This window comes from Leptosomus discolor, chromosome 2 (genome assembly GCF_034619465.1).
Source record: "Leptosomus discolor isolate bLepDis1 chromosome 2, bLepDis1.hap2, whole genome shotgun sequence".
Classification (NCBI taxonomy): Eukaryota; Metazoa; Chordata; class Aves; order Leptosomiformes; family Leptosomidae; genus Leptosomus; species Leptosomus discolor.
In genome coordinates this window covers 91,952,415-91,970,723 of record NC_141392.1, presented here as the reverse complement: position 1 = coordinate 91,970,723, position 18,309 = coordinate 91,952,415, and the positions used below count along the sequence as shown (strand labels likewise).

General features: G+C 39.6%; 1 protein-coding gene across 1 annotated transcript in view; it reads right to left on the bottom strand.

The window, feature by feature from the left end:
• Positions 1-1,665: 1,665 nt before the first annotated feature.
• IMPG1 (interphotoreceptor matrix proteoglycan 1) overlaps positions 1,666-18,309 on the bottom strand; it is a 61,756-nt gene continuing 45,112 nt past the window's right edge. Inside the window, exons 13-16 of the mRNA XM_009959335.2 lie at positions 9,196-9,749; positions 8,197-8,416; positions 4,380-4,590; positions 1,666-1,705 (exon numbers count right to left, since the gene is read on the bottom strand). Of these exons, the coding sequence (XP_009957637.2) occupies positions 1,666-1,705; positions 4,380-4,590; positions 8,197-8,416; positions 9,196-9,749 (1,025 nt within the window). The remainder of the gene's footprint in view (positions 1,706-4,379; positions 4,591-8,196; positions 8,417-9,195; positions 9,750-18,309) is intronic.

Here is an 18,309-nt window from a genome sequence, read left to right as displayed (position 1 = left end):
TCCATGCTTAGTTCCATAGACACCTTCATAAATACAGAGCTGTACTTACTGTAGAAAATACGTCCTAAAAAGCTGTCACTGGTGTCATTAGGCATTGCAAAACAGAATTCAAAGACTGGAATTTTCTATTTATCCTAAGAGTTCTAGATGTTCCCCTCCTCCAGAGAATTCAGGGTCCGTGTTCTCTTTTAAAAGTCCTAGCCCCAAAAGAGTTTTCTAGACTGTGATATGGAAGTGGTGTACTTAATTTCAGCTAATGAAAGCTGTGTTCTACATACATTTTTCTTCCTCCATCGACTATTTCATTAAAAATGTTTTCAACATATGATGTAAACACTCATTTTGAACTTAGGTAATGGTGAAAAATGGCCAAAACCACCTATTTTTTTTTTTTAAATCCGTTGCTATTTTGTGGTTGCCTCACTTCTACCTAGATTAATTTCCTTAACTAGATCTTGAGAAGAGCTTTGTTGATATACTTTTGACAATTCAAATAATGTCTAGATGATGCAGGCCTGTTTTTTGTTTTTTTTTTTTCCCCCCGAATGAGCCATTTTATTCCTTTCATAAAATATTTAATGCTTTTGAAAGTAGCAATTTTAAGTAGTTCAGCTTGTATGAAAGTTTATTGGTCTACAATTACCCACAGACACATTTCTTTCAAGACGGGTGTAAATACTAATTGCAAGTGTCTGTGCTCTTGGTTTCACCACCAGTGAAGCCAATTCATTCCTGAGCATCTCCCAACTGCTGCTCCCTGCTGATCTCTGACACTGCCTTCCCGTCCCCCCGCTGGCAGCTCGCTCTGTAGCTGTGACCTGGAGCACTTACAGTCACCAGACCTGGGTATGACCAAGATCAGTGAAAATAAATCTTTCCATATGGTATCGTTACTTGTTCCTTTATTGCCACAACAATGGACTGGCTCAAGCCAGACTCGCGTAGCCGGGTGTCTGGCCTCCCATAGTGCATAGCTGGTGCCAGGGCAATCCCGTGCTGCTGTTCTCCATGACAGTGGGGCTATAACTAACAGCTCTAGTAAACCCTTTTTGTTCCTAACCAGGCTGTGATTCAGAAAAATGAAAATGGCAAAGTAACAGTTTTTTGTCTGCCTTTCAAGAGAGCGTGCTCGGATGCAGCAGAAGTAAGAGACAATGTGGCAATTTTAGAGATTTTTTTTTTACTCTGCTTTTCTCCTTTCTGTCTTTTTTTTTTCCCCCACCAAAGATACAAAAAGTTTCAAGTTGCAAAACCTGAAATAATATTTGAGATATGAGCAGTATTCTGCTGAAATTAGAATTCCTACTTGTTCAAACTCTATGTAGCTTAAACAGGCAGAAGTGATTTTTAAATGATCTGTTATTGCTATTTAAAACCTCCCCTTTGGTTTGCATTTTGTGTTGCTTTGTCATTTTAGATACTCGTTCTTCCTTCATGTGTTTCGGTCACTGCCACATTAGCAGATGGGTATACAGAATGGAACATTTTGTTGCATAAAAGCACTTAAGAAGGGTTCGTTATCGTCATATCAAGCATCTAAAAACCCAAGCGTTCTCTGTATGAAATTCGTACAAAGAGGAAACGTAACAGATTTTTAAAGGTCTTAAAAATAGTCACAAACCTTGGTTTTGTCTGGCTGATGCTGGAAATGAAGAATTTCAGAGACTAACTTGTCAGTCTTGGCTTTGCAAACTGGTCTGGTGACCTACGACGGTTAAAAAAAAAAGAAAAATAAAAGCAGTAGATTAGTTACTTTACTAAATCATGAAAAGCACTCGGATAGGACGGCCAGCCACAGCCATGCAAGAGAGCTGTAAGAAAAGCAGTTCTACAGTCCTGTTATGAAACCTACACAGCTGTAAACGTGGAAAGCAAAGAAAGGAATTAGTATTTTTAGTTGAAATTGCCAAACAAGAGATAAGAATCCAATCTGGTTTAGTTGCAGAGTTAATACACGAAGATGGACCTGTTATCTGAGGTGGGGCTGTTTGTTGAGGGGTAAGAAAAGGATTTCCATGCATTTTACCTCCACGCTGAATTGTGTTTTCAAGTTCGTGTAATGCTCCGTGACCAATGATCTCTGAGGAACTGACACAAGCACTTACACCACAAGCCGTACGACAAAAGCTAGTTATGGGCTCGTCATGTTCAAAAGCAGGATTAATCCTTACAGCATTTTCTGAATTGCAGCTGTTGAGAGTAGGACTTCTACAATGCAGAACATTTTTGTTTAGGTAAGATTTTGAATTTCAAAAGAAAAAAAAAGGAATATTTTGAAATGTGAAGAAAAAGATCGTGAGCAGCTTACTGCAAATTAGAATTTCTTTGGCTTTTTCTTCTTAACTTAATGATTAAAATGATGGCAAGAAAAACAAGGCTTAGTAAGCCAAGAATGAGAGGTTCAAAAATGAAGGGTTGTATGGGTTCTGGAGCAAATTTTGCACAGCGCTGTCCTTGGTACAGCTGGTGTCTACGTACAGGGCATCTAAAATGGGGAGAGGAAGAGAAAAATGTACAGAACTTGAAGGTAGAAAATACAGAGTACCTCAAATGAAAACAAAGGAAAATCTGCGTTTAAATATAGGCACAGTATTCCTGATAGATTTAATTGTTACGTGTCTGTAGGAAATAACGTGACTGGTAATAGAGGGAAGTTAATATTCTTGGATTCATGCGAGTGAGTGTTACTGATACATTCTTTGCCAACCTACAAATTCTAGGGAAATTATGGATTTGGAACATCTCTGACAAATTTCTAGCCCCACAGGTGAAGCTGAAATAGCATTTGTGGTTTAGAACCTTGGGTTCAGGTGTGTTTTGGAGTAACATCTAAACACATCTCGAAAAGCCTATATTTTGCTTATTGGTATTTTAATCTGAGTGGCAAGGCCTGAAATAAGAGTTTTACTACAAATAGCTCCCTTCAAAGCAAGGGACAAGATTGCCATGTTTTAGATGAGAGCACAGGGGTTCTAGTTAGTGGAAAAACTGGCGTGGTTCTGAGTAAATTCACAAGCAAAACAAGTGCTTGACTAAGGCAAATAATGGGCCATAATTTTCTCTCTGCAGGCTGTACAAGTTTGCACAAGCTGTCGGTCTGAGACTGGCAGTAAGCTTGTTTGTTTGTAACTTGCTCTAATTCACAAAGAGTTTCATTTATTATTTTTACCATTTTTTTTTAATAATTTCAAATGGTGTTTTGGTTATTACTGTACACCAAGTCAGGGCTTTTCTGAAATGGAAAGGTGTTATTTTCCTTAGTGTGTTGGTCTTGGAGGAGTAGGCTATACCCTTTGCTACTTCAACAGAGTTTTGAAGAGGACTTCTTTAGCTCATAGGCTGATTTCTAGTACAAAATACTGCAGCTGCGCTACTGTGACTTCACAAGGCAGGAATGTAGCAGTAGCTGCGGTGATTTCAGTATAATCTTCTATTATAATTTCTGTGACGCCCACTGCACAAAATGAATTATGGCAGTTGTTACAGTGAAATTATCATATGAATAATTTGCTCAGTAGTCTTGTTTTTTGGCACTAATCCTAAATCTGCTAAAAGACGTATAATTAACCTAGCAAAGTCAGTATTAGAGAGACTAAACGAGTGCAAGAATTGTAACTTGTCTCTTGCTTGTACGTGTGGCTGGTCAGCTACTTCCTGCCAGTCTGGTATACAGGTTCACCTAGTGCCCTGGGCAGTCTAGTCTTACAATAAGATGGAGCTCAATACTTTTAAAATGGAATTAATATGTTCAAGTACTGTAGTAGTTCTCAATATTAGCGTAACATCATTTCCTGTAAAAATCCTTATGGAATGTGTTTGCAGTTAGGAGGAGCCGCTAATCTTCAAGTCTTTCCCAGAAAGCCCTGAAAGCAGCCTCAGCTTTCAGTGCTTGGTTGGGTGGTCTGGAATCAGAACAGCGCTCACAGGGGCTGTTTAAAAGAATATAGATTTCCTCTTTAATACATCTTTGAAAAATGTCATTTCTTAAAATACTGCCATGCAATCAATAGCAAAACCATGAATGTGTGATTTCGTTTTTCTGAGATGTATGTACAAATCTGAAAGGAATGCATGGCTTTGTACATGTCATCTCTGCCAGTGATGCTGAATTTCTAATAAATTTCTAAAGCATCTCTAAAAAATAACTAGATCATGATGTTCCATGTGTACTAACAGGCAGAAATGGGATTATCCATAGTGGGAATGTCTATACTGAAGAAGGGTGTTGCAATGTACCTTAAGTGTCTGAACGTTGAAGTCTTGGCTTATTGGCATAGTTTATGCCGTTGAAAAGAAATATATACTCAGCCCTACTTGTTCATGCAACAGACGTATCGGGGGTCTGTTAAGAGCACTCACGTTAAGCACCATTTATTTACCTGCAGACAGCTCCTCTTCCTGGAACTAGCTCGCATTTCCCACCGTTGACGCACAGATGCGGTTCCAGCTCGCACAGGCTCCGACAGGGTAATCCGTCTTGGCTGGCGTAGCCGGGTTTGCAAAGGCAGTCAGCCTCTTTTGTCCACTCGTTCGTTATGCATTCGGAAAACTCGTCACATGCCATGAATTTGCATGGGTCTGCCTGATCAGCTGTGAAGGATGGGTAAATCATTAATTGGTGCATTACCCCGGAGTAACTTGGCAGCCTTTGTGGCAGCTAGAGAAAACAATTCCCTTTTACTGGCCTGCTACTTGTGCACGTTAATGGGAGGATGTAGTCTAGCCTAAAAGGACGCACGTCCTTCGGTCTGTAGATGACACACAAGCATGCAGGCTTACATTTACTTCTACGCTTGTTTACCTCATCGCTATTAAGCTGTGATCTTATTTTTGTCTCGCTGACAAGGATTTTTCACATTTGGGTGTTTTTATCCTTTTTGCTGTGCTAGTTTTATACTCACAGGTACTATGCTACAGCCTCGTATGTGTGCAGGAAATAGTTTCAGCTGTAATGATCTTAAACACATAATTTAGGGCATGACAAGGAGAGGGGATCAGATTATTGAATATTGCACGATACAATGAGGACTGCAACCTAGAAATACTGCCACAGTCTAGAGAAAATATGTGTTGCTGGGCACTTTTTTTTTTTACGTGATGTGTTAGCATTGGGAAAACTTGCTGGGTGTTTTGTTTTGTTTTTAAGATATTAGTAAGGGTTGCCTCTGAGATAACGGGAAAATGAGCCTGCTGATGTTCATAGGAAAGCCCAAGTCAGATAGAGCTTGAAGTCCTAACTTCAGCTGTCACACAAGTCTACTGCTGCTTTCCCATTTTCTGCTTCTTACTAGAAATGAAAAAAAGCCCCCGAAGGAGTCGTTTTAACCCAGTGCTCTGCCCAGCCTGTGCTGATGGGGTGATGAGGAGGAGGGCTGCATCCACCAATCTTGTCTCATGGAGGCAGTTTCCTGCGTACTATGGGGTAAAGCCCTTAGAAGGGAAAAGATGAGAAGCAGACCAGGGAATCAAATTCTGTTCTTGCCAGCAAATGGATGTGTGAATCCAGAAAGGCAAAAATAACTAAAAAAAAAAAAAAGAAAGAAAAAAGAAAGTGTCCCAAACCCAGCAAAGAGAGCGCAGAGAAAGAAATGAGAGCAGATCCACAGGTACGAGCTGGGCTGTGCAGCCCTTTTAAGTTAATGTGGGCTTAACATTTTTTAAGAAGAAAAATCTGCAGATTAAAAAGAAGATTCGCACTGGATATTGCAGCTAGTACCTGTAGGTGCTGGTTGGGCTGAGAATTTTCTTCCGGAGCCACTTCATGCTCCATACTAGATGCTCAGTAATACTAATTCCAATGAAAAATGAGCATCACATTCTTTATAGTGGTACTGGAAATCTCAGACACACAGTAGGATGTGCTTAAGTGGTAGAAATTAATCCAGCAGAGCCATTCATTTTTATCCCCCCTGTAATTCTATGGCCTTTGATTTGGGATCTATTTTGCTCCTGGACTGTAAACATATGTACATGTAAACCCCAACAACTGGGCATCAAAATAATACAATACATTGCAAAGTAACTTTATTGTCAGGCAAACCCTTGCTTATATGTTTTAAATAAAATACTTAAAAATCCACTTTGCTTTGGTCATGGGTACTGCTGATTGGGACTTGCAAGTTTAGTCTCTATTTAAACAAAACAAGCTGGCAAGTCAAGAGGGGATATTAATTCTTACAGATTGTTTTCTTACCCCACACAGAGTTGCACTCCAAGCAAAACCAGAACATTTCCAAAGGAAAAATGGTCAATAAATGAGTTTGTATCAGTGAGTACGTGGTTAAAACAGTAACAGCTATGTTAACTGCGTTTCTCCTGTAAGCCTCTCCCCAGTTTTGATGGTCACAGTTTACCTTCATAGCCGTGGAAATAAAGGTTGGTACTGCCGGTAAGGAGACCCAGGCTCTGTGTCAGCATTGCCCAGGGCTGCGTGCTACAGCCCTGCTGTCTGCAGAAGCTGAAAGGTCTCAGTACATTTCTGTTTGACTAGTAGAGCTTGGCGTGAGCATTTTGCAGGGTTAGAGAGTCATTTTTTTGTGATAATGTTACATTTTCCCTAACAAAGTGTTGGGCTATGTACCTGCCATACTTTGTCATCTTTTCTGTGTTTTCCCTTTGCGTAATGACAAAAATAGTGCATGTGGGTATTTTTAAAAACTCGTTGTATTATTCTTGATGGTGTCATCTATGACCAATGCAGTCAGCCCTTTGCAGCTTCTGAGTCTCAATGTGTATTTTGGACTGTCAGTTCCCATCAGTGTTTCTATTCAGTATAATATTATTACCACTAGATGGCTCTTACTGTCACAATAAACAGGAATTTGCTTAAATTACCTTAATTTACTAAACAGACTGGTTTTTTTTTTGTTGTTGTTTTGTTTGGTGGTGGGTTTTTTCCTGAAGTGAAAAGTCAGTAGGGCTTTGAAACACCTGTATGGGAATATACTGGCTCTCTAAATGTAATTTCTTCTATTTTGTCATTTTACTACTGCTCATAAATGTTGAAAGAGCAACTCTCAGCAAAATCATTGTGATATCGTTTTCTTGAATTAGTGTTGAAATCAGTAAAGGAGCTGATATGGATGAAGATGAAAGATTTTTACATTTTTCTGTGTCTGCATTTTAGCAACTTCCTAATTTTAATTTTTATTTAATGAAAACTTACTGCCAAAGCAGAGAACATGTGGTAGCCCAAAGTTCACTCTTTCTAGTGAACTCATTTAATACTTTATTCAGCAAAGCACCAGTTTATCATGGCAGTATTTGAAAGTTTGAATACTGTGAGTTTGTTAACTTTCTTTACCACACACTACCTGTGCTCTTAGTTAGTGGCCACAAGGAGATGCGTAAAATGAAAACAGATTAGAAACTGCCCGCATGAATTGTAAATGGATTTTTGTTCTGGAATTTTCAGGGATCTAAACATAAAAAGACAGCTTAACCGAAGTTGCTAAAGGCGTCTCCATGCTGAGGTATTGGTATTGTTCTTCTCCGAGCCAATGAAATAAAATTCAGCCCTGATAATTACCAGAAGCTGAAAATAGATCCAGGCTTTAATTTTATAAAACAATATAGTTTTTGAAAACTTTAAGATTCTGACATTGCAATGGTGTCCAGATATGCTGTAACTGACTTTTTACTGTTCAACAGAGACTGCAGACTTATTTGAAAGGTATTGAATCAGGAAGGATACTGGAATTAACAAATCTATGGAGTGCTACGTATAGTCGTGCTCTGGTCAGTGGGTATCTGTAGAATCTAGTTGTTCCTAGAAATTATCTCCTGTGCTCTGAAGTATGGTTTGCTTACAACATTGCACAAACAATCAGAAATTATGTTTACGTATTCAGGTGCAAGATCTGGAAAGTAACTCCTGTAAACTGCACATGAGCATCCTTTACACCTGTCTTTGCCCAGCCCTTAGTCTAGAGAGTTTTTAGTTCACCATATTTGGCTTTGAAAAGCAGTTGTTGTACATGCACAGACCAACACCTCCACCCAGCATTTCACTGTAGTATGAAGACATGTCTGCGGATAATCTGCAACATCTTGATTTTTCTTGTTACTCCTGATCACTGGGAGGCTATTGCTAATATCGTTATTTTCAAAACATTAATACATGTAACGCTCTGGAATAATTTTTCCCGATTGCTGCTTGGTTTTGATTTTGCACGTACATGAGTAACGCGATCTTACCTGGCTCAATATCCAGGGAGTAGCTGTCAATCTCCAAATTGAGGTGCTGGGCTGCAGCATCACAGAAATCTTCCAAAACGCAGTGTACTGCTTCCGTGATATTGTATGGCACTGTCCTGGCAAATTTCATTTTGCTATTCACGATCACACTTCCATTCCTGAAGTTAAGTATTTCCAGGTGCTTAAAACCTGTCAGGTTGGACTGAAGGTATGGAAGTAGCTGCAAAACAGAAATTTGCCTTTATTTTAACTTACTGTCGATGTCTACCTGCTGTTAATTTCTCTTATAGTCACATTTCATTATCAAGTACACCCATCGCACACTTATTTGTCTCAATTTAGTACAATTGTTAAACTCCACCACCAAATTCACTTTTCTGTTTAGCACTATCTTCTGGACTTTTGCGTCTTTCTCAATAATATATTGAGATGGATGGCAGCAATTTCCCCTGTAATGAAATGCATAGCAGCTGGGGAATTTATTCATCTGGAAGAGAAAAAAATCACCTCACTCAAAAGCCAACTTTAATTATTTTCAAACGTTCAATCCAGGTAGGTTCGGGCATAATATAATAGGCATGTTACTGAGCTGACCTGCTACCCTATTGTACCCATAGAGAAAATCCATATCTAATCACATTCCTCCTGCTAAGTTATCATATATTTTAAAAGGCCTGGTTTTAAATCCAGCATGTAGACATAGACCTTAGATGTAATCAGCGCTGCTACTGTTGACGTGCATCTAAGAAAAAGCCAAATAAATTACATGCCAGGCATAGAACGGGAGTCTCTTGAACAAGTAAAAACTTTCATCACTGGCTTCATAAACTCTTTCTTCACACCCTGAGAGCATCCCAGGCTTATGGATGCTTTAAAGATACAGCTTATCAGACTGAACTGTATTAGGGTCTGATATCGTTAAACTGCTGTGCTCTTCAGCGTATTTCTTTGAACTGTGCCCGACTATTGCATATATTGTTCAAGTTGATTTTCACCCACCAATTGCGTGAACTGTTGTTCTAGTGCTTTGTATTCTGTCGAGCTCCTATTGAAGAGGTCATCAGAAAAGTGCATGTTGGTTACCCTCAGGCTGAAGAAAACCACTAGCTCTTTGCCTTTGGCTGCGGTTGTCATGGAGCTGGTAGTTACATACTTCAGCGTAGTAGCTGGGGTGGCTCCTGCCGGCTCAGCCGTCAGCACTGAGATGTAACCGCTGCCATGCTCCGCTTCATCTAGCGCCGCTGTGCTCATCACGCCGACGTGATCTAACTCGGCAGCAATATCCTGCACTTCTGTTCCGGTGCCGTCGGGAGGCACTGAGGAATCCGGTACTTCCAGGGACTGTTCGATGATCTCAGAGTGGCTGTAGGATGGGCTGGTTGCTGCAGGCAGTGGTGCTGTTTGGTCTGATGGTAGCACGTCTGTAATAACATCTTCGGGCTGTGTGGTAGAGAGATCACTTGAACCAATGAAGAAAGGCAATGTTTTGTAAGTGCTGGCTGTAACTAAAACTTCTTCGCCTGATGATTCTGGTTCATCCATGATCCTAACTGCTGCATGAAAATGGGGGAAAAACAAAGAGCTATTTTGAAAATCAAGCGTAACAAGCATCAAGCATGGAAAAAACATGTATTTCCACTGAAGCACTTTTAAAAACAGGCAATAGCACTATCTAACCATTAAAATGTTATTTCCATCACCAGGGAAGGACTACGGGAATAAAACACCTCATCCACATGTTTGGGTGATGAGATTTCTGTGGGTGCTCTGTTTAAATAATAATTACACTTGGTAAGTATTTCCTGAGCCATTCCAAAGCACATTTTTGTTTTGAAGGTACATAATCACACTGTCAGTTTATATTGACTGAAAGAGTAGATCACAGCTTTGAGCTGTCTGCTCAGATCAGTTGTATGCCAGAGTCATTCTGTTCCCCTCTGTGAGAAGTTAAAGCTATTATTTGCCAGTAATCATAAAATGTGGTTAAGAAAAACAGTACAGCCTCTTCAGATGCAAACTGTGTTGATTTACCTAAAAGACAACAACACTAGCGAAAACAAATTCAAACCTGAAGACATCATCTGCTGCACCTGAAGCAGCCGTTTGATCCAGATGCTGAGCTTTTATGTGTTCCCCAGTGGGGCTCGGCATGGCTCTAGGATGTGTGGTAGATGTAGCTGAAATCCAGATCTAAAGCGAGATGAATGAGACTCTGAATTTGGCTCGCAGCTACTTGGCCACAATGGCTTCACAGAAAACGATGGCCTCCAGGAAACAGACATCTACCCAAGCTGACCACTTTGTGCTTTTCCACGGATAGACTTGTGTGTGCTCTTCACGTGGGACTTTTAGCAAAGACTTTAGGCAAAATTATTATCAGCTGATAGCAAAGAAGTTTTCCTCCAATTGATGAACTCCTCCATTCCCTATGCACTAGTTTCCTCCCAGTGGCCACTGGAAGTACTAAAGGAGAGCAAACATTTGCATTGGGAATAACCTCGACTGAAGGAGGTGGCAGCTATCCTGCCCATGGCATAGGAGTTGCCCATGGGTGTTCTTTGTGTCCCTTCTTGCTTCATTGTTTCGAAACAAATGAGGCCAAATCTTCTGCTTATTGTATTGCTGTTTTTAGGAACAAATGTACATTTTCAACAAAGAAAAGCTTAATACGAGATAGCTGTCTATTTTCTTGACAGTGTTAATTTAACAGCACGAACTAGCTCTTTGCTTCCTCCCTGCAATGCCTTGGTCTAATGTGGTTTATTTTCCATAGAGCCATAGAGAGCCCCATCCTGCTAAGCTGACCGCTCTTCTCAAAACAGCAAAGAATTGTTCGAAGGCACAGTATGTGGTTTTACTGTAATTACATGCTTGAAAAGAATTTTCTCCCATCTGGTAACCACTTTGCATAAACTTACGCTAAAACCCGCTACATATGTATTTTTTCCCTTTTATTGTTTGTTTTATTATGTATGTTGTAGTCTATATATGGTGATTCAGTGATAGCAAGGTAAAGAGATAAATAAAGCATGCTAATAAATTTAAAAGTTAATAATATAAAATAATAAATAGTATTATGTACATATAATTAATATATAAAAATAATAAATAGTCTCAGTAGTAATAAAATAAGTAAAATACATATTAGACTGACCAGTGGTTAAACTATTGGGGTAGGTTGTGAGAGAGCAAGATTTACTTTTTCATTCTGCTTCAAATTCCTCAGGACTCTTAAGAACACACCTTTGTGTGGTATTGAGATCACTTCTAGGAGACATATAAAAGTCGAGATGCATCCTCCAAGCCAATCATCTTTACTCACTTCTTAGTCAATAGCAAGACATTTATCTCACTTGAAGAAAACCGTCCAACCATATACTGGATCTTTTGAAGTGCCTGAATTTTTCTGTTGACTTCAGAACATACACCATGAATTTATGTAAGATGTCTGGCTTTCCCCTTACAAGGTTTCTGTTACCTAAATCAATCTCTTCAGCTCCTTGTAGCATTACTGAGGTTCACTGCTTTGAGGTGCTCAGGTATTAGACTGAGAAGGACTATTAAAGATCTTGGAAAAGGGAGACACTTTCCATTATGTCATAGTTTGACACTACCAGCAGGGCAGGGAGGTTCTGGCTCTGGCAAAGGGTCAGTGAATTTTACTCTGGAATACCAGTAACATGGTGTTACTGGAGTGTTCCTCTTCCCACTCTCGGTTCTAAGTTTTCCATTTGTAACAAGTTTAATAAGCCCATCTGAAAGCACAATGTATTTTAAAACTGTTTTTAACAGATATTGAGTAACAGATGCTAACATCTGTGGTTCAGCAAGGTGCTGAGGAATATCAGGCAAATTCTTGCTAGAGCAGAGTTTATCACAACAGCCATGCATGTTCTCGTAGCTATGCATGAAAAAGCATTTTAGAAACAAGATGAGGACTACTCTGACAGGGGTAATCAGGGAAAGTACACCTTCCACATTTGCTACTTTCTGGCTGCACAAAGTGCTGCATGTTTGTAAGACAACAGCCTTGCGAGATGCTCCCCCTCTTTTGAAGACCAGCTTATTAGTTACTGTTACATGTTCTTGCAGGATTCCTCTGTTATCTTACAGCTCAAAGTAGAGCAGTCATCGAAGACAGTTCCCAAACCATCCTGGACAGCTGCTGCTGCTGGACAAACATCTTGTTGTACTTTGGGATGCTGGAACAAATCAGTAGGAGCTGGGTGCTGCCAAATTTTTCCAGAGACCAGGTTTTGGGGGAGGCAACTGCAAAGCAGGGGATGCCTATTTTACCCTTAACTCTAGATTGCTGATTGTCAGTTATTGAAGATCACATCTCTGTTGATATTTAGCACCCCTTTCCCATATTGGATAAGGCAAGTTTTCGTAGCCAATTTTGTTGCCTTCATCTGCATACATGAAAACATCTTTTGCTGAGTGCCTCATTTTAACTGGCAGGATATTTGGAAACCGAAATGATTTAGATGACAAAAATTCCCACTTGATAAGATTATATTTCACCTATTTTGGGTCTGATATTTAGGGCTGAGTTCTAATTCCACATTTATCAGCAGTGAGCTCATTGAAATCAGTGGAATTGTGGTAGCACAAAACCTTGAACAAGTGAGATCAGGATATTTGGATTTTCCCTGAGGATCAGAAGTGCCCTTAGGGGAAAAGCTTTCTGCCAGATTATAAAATAGTTCCTTATCTTTCACGTGATGAGCTCCTCCCACCTCCCTCCCACATCCCCGGTTGCTGTTCTTGGCTGAAGTGTGCGAAATAACAAGCGAGCTTAGCGTACTGGTGATGCTGGAAAGGCCTCTGAAGTACATTGCTAATATGAAGCATCTGTGTTGTATGCAATGTACAAAAAGACTAAGCGCTGTGTTCTCTTTTACTGTAAGGCCAGACTGGTGATCTGGAAGCACGACAGGACCATGAAGTGGGAGCAGCAAATTCCCATCTAAACTAGCACAGTTGTACGGTCTCCTTTTATCTGTTGTGATATGTAACCTGCACTGCTTACAGTGTAACACAAGGGCTACAGTCCTAGTCCCTGCAGTCCTAGAGAGTAGCCAAAAGAGAGTAACAAAGTACCGCATAGAACCGGGGTTGTGCATGCAGGATGTAACACCAAACACTGCACCGCAGCTTGATGCCCTAATACTTCACTGAGAACTTGAGATGCTTTTCTCTTGTCATGTCCTCATGTTCCTTGTGTAATCAAGGATATGGACAGATTAGAAAAACAAAGCCTAGTGATGTTCTCTGTTTACAAAGCTCTCGCTGTTAGTTGTTACTCTGATAAGGAGTGAGAGTCACTTATTAGTTAAGGGAACTCAGAACAGATTTCTTAGCATTAGCGCTTGAGGCATTAATGCAGGATGATCTACTGATGGGATGAACCTGCAGTTCCACAGAGCAACCGTCTCTCAGCGTGACAACATACACTCGAGCATATGACTGTGATGGTATTTGTTAGGCAGATTACATTTTAGAAAGAGGTAACTACAGGAGAAAGAAGTACTGAAATGGCTTGGAAACTGCAGCAAGTATGAAGCAGAATAACTGTACACGCATTGCACATTTTGCGTAAGCATGTGTTTATATATATGCAGGCTATACATAGACTCTAAAGGTCTTCTGGCATCCTCTTATTACAAGCAAAGTAACTTAAAAGGCCTTGAGGGCACACCAAGGTGATCTCTGTGCACGTATCGCTTGTTTTCATAAGTTAACAACTCTCATTTATCAGATACTGCCTCTCCAGCTGAGACAGACATGTCTGAGCACAGAGGTGGTGTTAGTCCCTTGCAATATGAAAGGGAATGGGCTCACCTAAAAGGCTGCTGAGTGCTTACCGAAGCACAGCAGCAGTTCTGACCCAGGGGTTACTGACCCCTTCTGTTGGTCGCACTTTGTCTAATGCGTGTCATGTTACTGCTGCAGGACGTGCCTATACAAGGGACATGTTGAAATTGGCAGCAAAATGGCCTGCAACTGGTTTTGCCAAGATTTTCCACTGTCTACATGAGACTTCGATAAAAATCAATCCTAAGGAGTTAAAAAATATGGATGAAACAAACAGCTAAATATTTGGAATGAAAACCCCCCACCCTTTCCATTTAAAATATTGGTTTTATATATAAAACCAAAATGTATTGGTTTTCAGACTAGACATAAGGAAGAAATTTTTTACAATGAGAGTGGTGAAACCCTGGCACAGGCTGCCCAGAGAGATAGTAGAAGCCCCATCCCTGGGAAAGTTCCAGGTCAGGTTGGACGAGGCTCTGAGCAGCCTGATCCAGCTAAAGGTGTCCCTGCTCGCTGCAAGGGGATTGGACTAGATGACCTTCAATGTTCCCTTCCAACCCAAACTATTATATAGTTTTACATGCACATATATATATATACACAGACACATATAATTTTGGAAGTGAACACAAAATACACTTAAGCTGGTTCATCATAAAGCAATTATTTGTAATGCTTCACCCTGTTTGCCTTATAGATGAGATTTTTACAGCAGAAGGCTAGAAAAAACACAGGCAATTATTTTATGAAACCTCTAAAATGACAAACACTGAAGATTTAGACATTCTTAGCTAAGCATATTTCGTTTCAGCATACCGCTCAGTCTACAACACCATCATTCACGTATAGGGAACCCACAGAGAGCACAAAATAGGATCCTGAACTCAAATGTACCCCCAGAGTAACCATATTGACCGTTAAACAACGGCGTGGAATTAAAAACTGTTGCCAGCAATAAAAACCTCAACTCTTAACTCTCAGCCACCACTTACCCTCCCACAAAGATGTTCACTGAACTCTCCAGATGTTTTTTGTATTACATGGACAAGGCAGGACAATCTTGTACTGAGTAGAGTTTTATATGTAAAATTAAACTGCTGTTGACGAAGAAATGTGAGCACTAAATTAAGAGGCAATTTCCTGGGCGCATTGCTATATTAAGTCTTTGTTAAAAGAATGCTTGCTGCATGCAGGCGTTTATTCCCAACTGTGGGAGTGAAATACATAGGTTTGAATTATCAGAAAAAAATCAGCTGTCATTTCAACAACTTTATTTTAGGTATCTAGTTATTTTGTCCTCTTACATATTTTTAAGTGAGGAAAACCCTCCTAATTGACCATGACTAAAGAATTATTGCTTGGGAAAGGTCAAATTGTCATGACAAATTTTTCTAGTGGGTTTGCATTAATAGCAGGCCCAGAAGGTTATACATTAAGAAGACCTGGATTTCATTTAATTCATGAGCTTAACAAGACCTGACATTTCCTATTGGCAATGGACAAGTTTTCCAGGTCTAGTGACAGATATTGTTCAGTATATGAAAGTTACAGTGTTACAACAGTGTGCGCATATATATATATATTTATTTATATATATGAATTAAGAAAATAACTAATGACGGAAGAAGTGTGCAATTAAGAGATTGGTCCATAACGCAGGGTAGGAATTTCCTTAGGAGCAGCTCTGCTGATATAAATACCAGATGGACTGGTAGAGCAAGTAGCTGGATTCGAATTTACATATTTTGTTGGTGCCTGAAATGCCACTAAATCCCTGGATGCAGGACTGCTCTATACAAGTAAATTGATAAAGTGCCAAATTCGTGTTTGAGGTCTTTCATTTTTAACTAGGGCACAAGTAAGATGAGGATTAAGAGAATTAGGGGAAGAGGATCATTAACCTAACGTGTCACAACAAACGTCTCGCAGCATATAATTACAGATTAAGTTTGCCTTTTTAACTGAAGGCCAAGCCAGAAAAGCCAGAATGATCTATGGCTGTCATTCTGTCTGTCTTTATGAACTCCCCAGAAGCTGGGTCCAATGTAACCAGCTGAACTCCTTCTCCACTCACTCCAGTGATCCTCATTTCACTGGGAGCAAACTCCATCTCTTCATCATCTCTAGGCCTAAAAATTATTTTATCTCTTGGCTTTTCCTCTTTAGCATCCTGGCTAAAACTTTTTGAGTCATCTAATTTTTCACAGAGCAGATTGATAGTTGCAGATCTAGCCCCAGTACTGCGTAGTGCTCTGTGTAACTTCAGAAGCCTTCAGCTTGGAAATTTTCATACCTTGCAACTGTGCTTTGTCATCATGTATTCAACACCAAAGATGCAAATAAATGTTGTTCTGACATGATGTTACAAGAGGAGTATTTTGTACTCCAATAAAATAGTAAAGATAACCATCTCTCATTATTCTCAGAACAATTCAGTTCTACCTCACGCTCTGAAAACTAAGAGGATAACATAAAATTTGCAAAATCAAGACCTGAAAAGCTAAAACACTGTGGAATTCAGGTTGTTGAGCAACTATAATTTACTGATCTTGCGTATGTTCCTTATTGAAAAGTCTTCCAAGGGTGCTTCTTTATTTGGGTTCCACACACCAGCATCTATTTCATTACAACTGGACAATCTGGATGGCCTTATTTTACTGACTTTCATGCTTAGCTGACCAATTTGACCAGGGCAACAGACTGTGTGTTTGATCTTGGACATGTTCGCTCCCAAACGGAGTTATAATATGGCCTTCATCTCCCTTCAGGATCTTTACCGTGACTTCTTTTTTTTTGGATGTCAGTAGTATCATATGCTTCTGCAACGACTGAAGAAACAGCTTAAAAGCAAAGAGTTCTTCACTTGTACTTCAAAAATGCATAAAGATTTAGAGTGAATCATTAAGAACAAGGCCTGACTACTTTTACTTCTGTACAGAGAAAGAATTTCCTTTATGGAATGTCCAAGGGTTAATATTTTCATTGATCCATTTCTGCTTGGGAAATGCAAGCTCCCTTAGCTTTCACGGAATTCAGTCTGTAGCAAAAGGGAGTCACGTATGCATATAGCAATTTCATGTGTTTGGTAACTGTACTTGTAAGAGTCCCCTGAAAGACAAGTTTCTTGTGCTATTGCAAATTCATTTTTCCTTTGATTATCATTTTCACATGCATTGCCCAATGCATGGCTGAAAAATAGCAATTCAGCTTGCCAGTTTCTGTCTCATTAAGGACACTATGCTAATAGTTTTCTCATTAAAGGTTTTTGAATGTTTTTTGAATAAGTCCTTTTCTTTAAAGCTTTGAAATAATGCAATAAATGCATTTAATATATGATTCTTAAAAACTTTTCCAGCTTCAAAGTAGTTACGTAAGTACAACAGGTGGAAATATAATAGAAATACAATTAATTGGGCCAGCTTACCTTATAGACCTGTGTCAAATTCATACACTGACTTGACTATTAAATGTCAATGACTGTCTTTGACATTCTCGTGATTCAGCAGTTCTAGAGGATTAAGCATTTCAGAAAAACACGAGCACTTTGAACAATACAGCAATAGTTGGTGTTTGAAGCATCCCCAAAGCTCTGAGCAGCAGTGTTTGTCTTCATTTTGTACTGAAACTATGCAATGGATGTATCTGCGGAAAAGAGGCTGAAGAGCAGTCAATGACAACCTGTTAAACTTGGGACTGAACCGTCATCCCACTGCAATCTCTCCACTGACTTCAAGAGCTGCTGCACCTGGTTACAGTGACTGTTCTGCTTCTCTGAATTAAGACTCGGGAAAGATGCAGAAACATCCATTTGCCTCAGTATTCTTCTGACTACAGCAGAAGAAAAGTCAGTGTTTCCATATTAGTTACTTTAGGCAATTAACAGTGTTCATACTCATAATTGAGGGGTTATAAAGTGGATGTTGAGGCAGCATTCCTGTGTTTTACAAGAATAATATAGAGATGCGTAGTTAGATACCCTGTATGGACAGAAGGGCAGTGGTAGGTTATTTCCATAACATGACAAGTCACTTTTACCATTTATGGAATCTTTACCTTATCTGCTGTCAGATAAAATGACATACTAGTGCTCAAGTGCTCTAAAAGTCAGTTTTCTCGTTAAAGTCATCGCTGAAGAAGTGATTCAACCGAGATTAGACTACTCTTGCAAACTATGGGAATTAGTAAGTACGTTTACAATGAAAACATGTTAAAAATGCCAGAGGCTGCTGTGACTATTATTTATTGTAAGCTATTTCATATAGAAGTTCTGCACTATTTGCTACCATAGTAAAA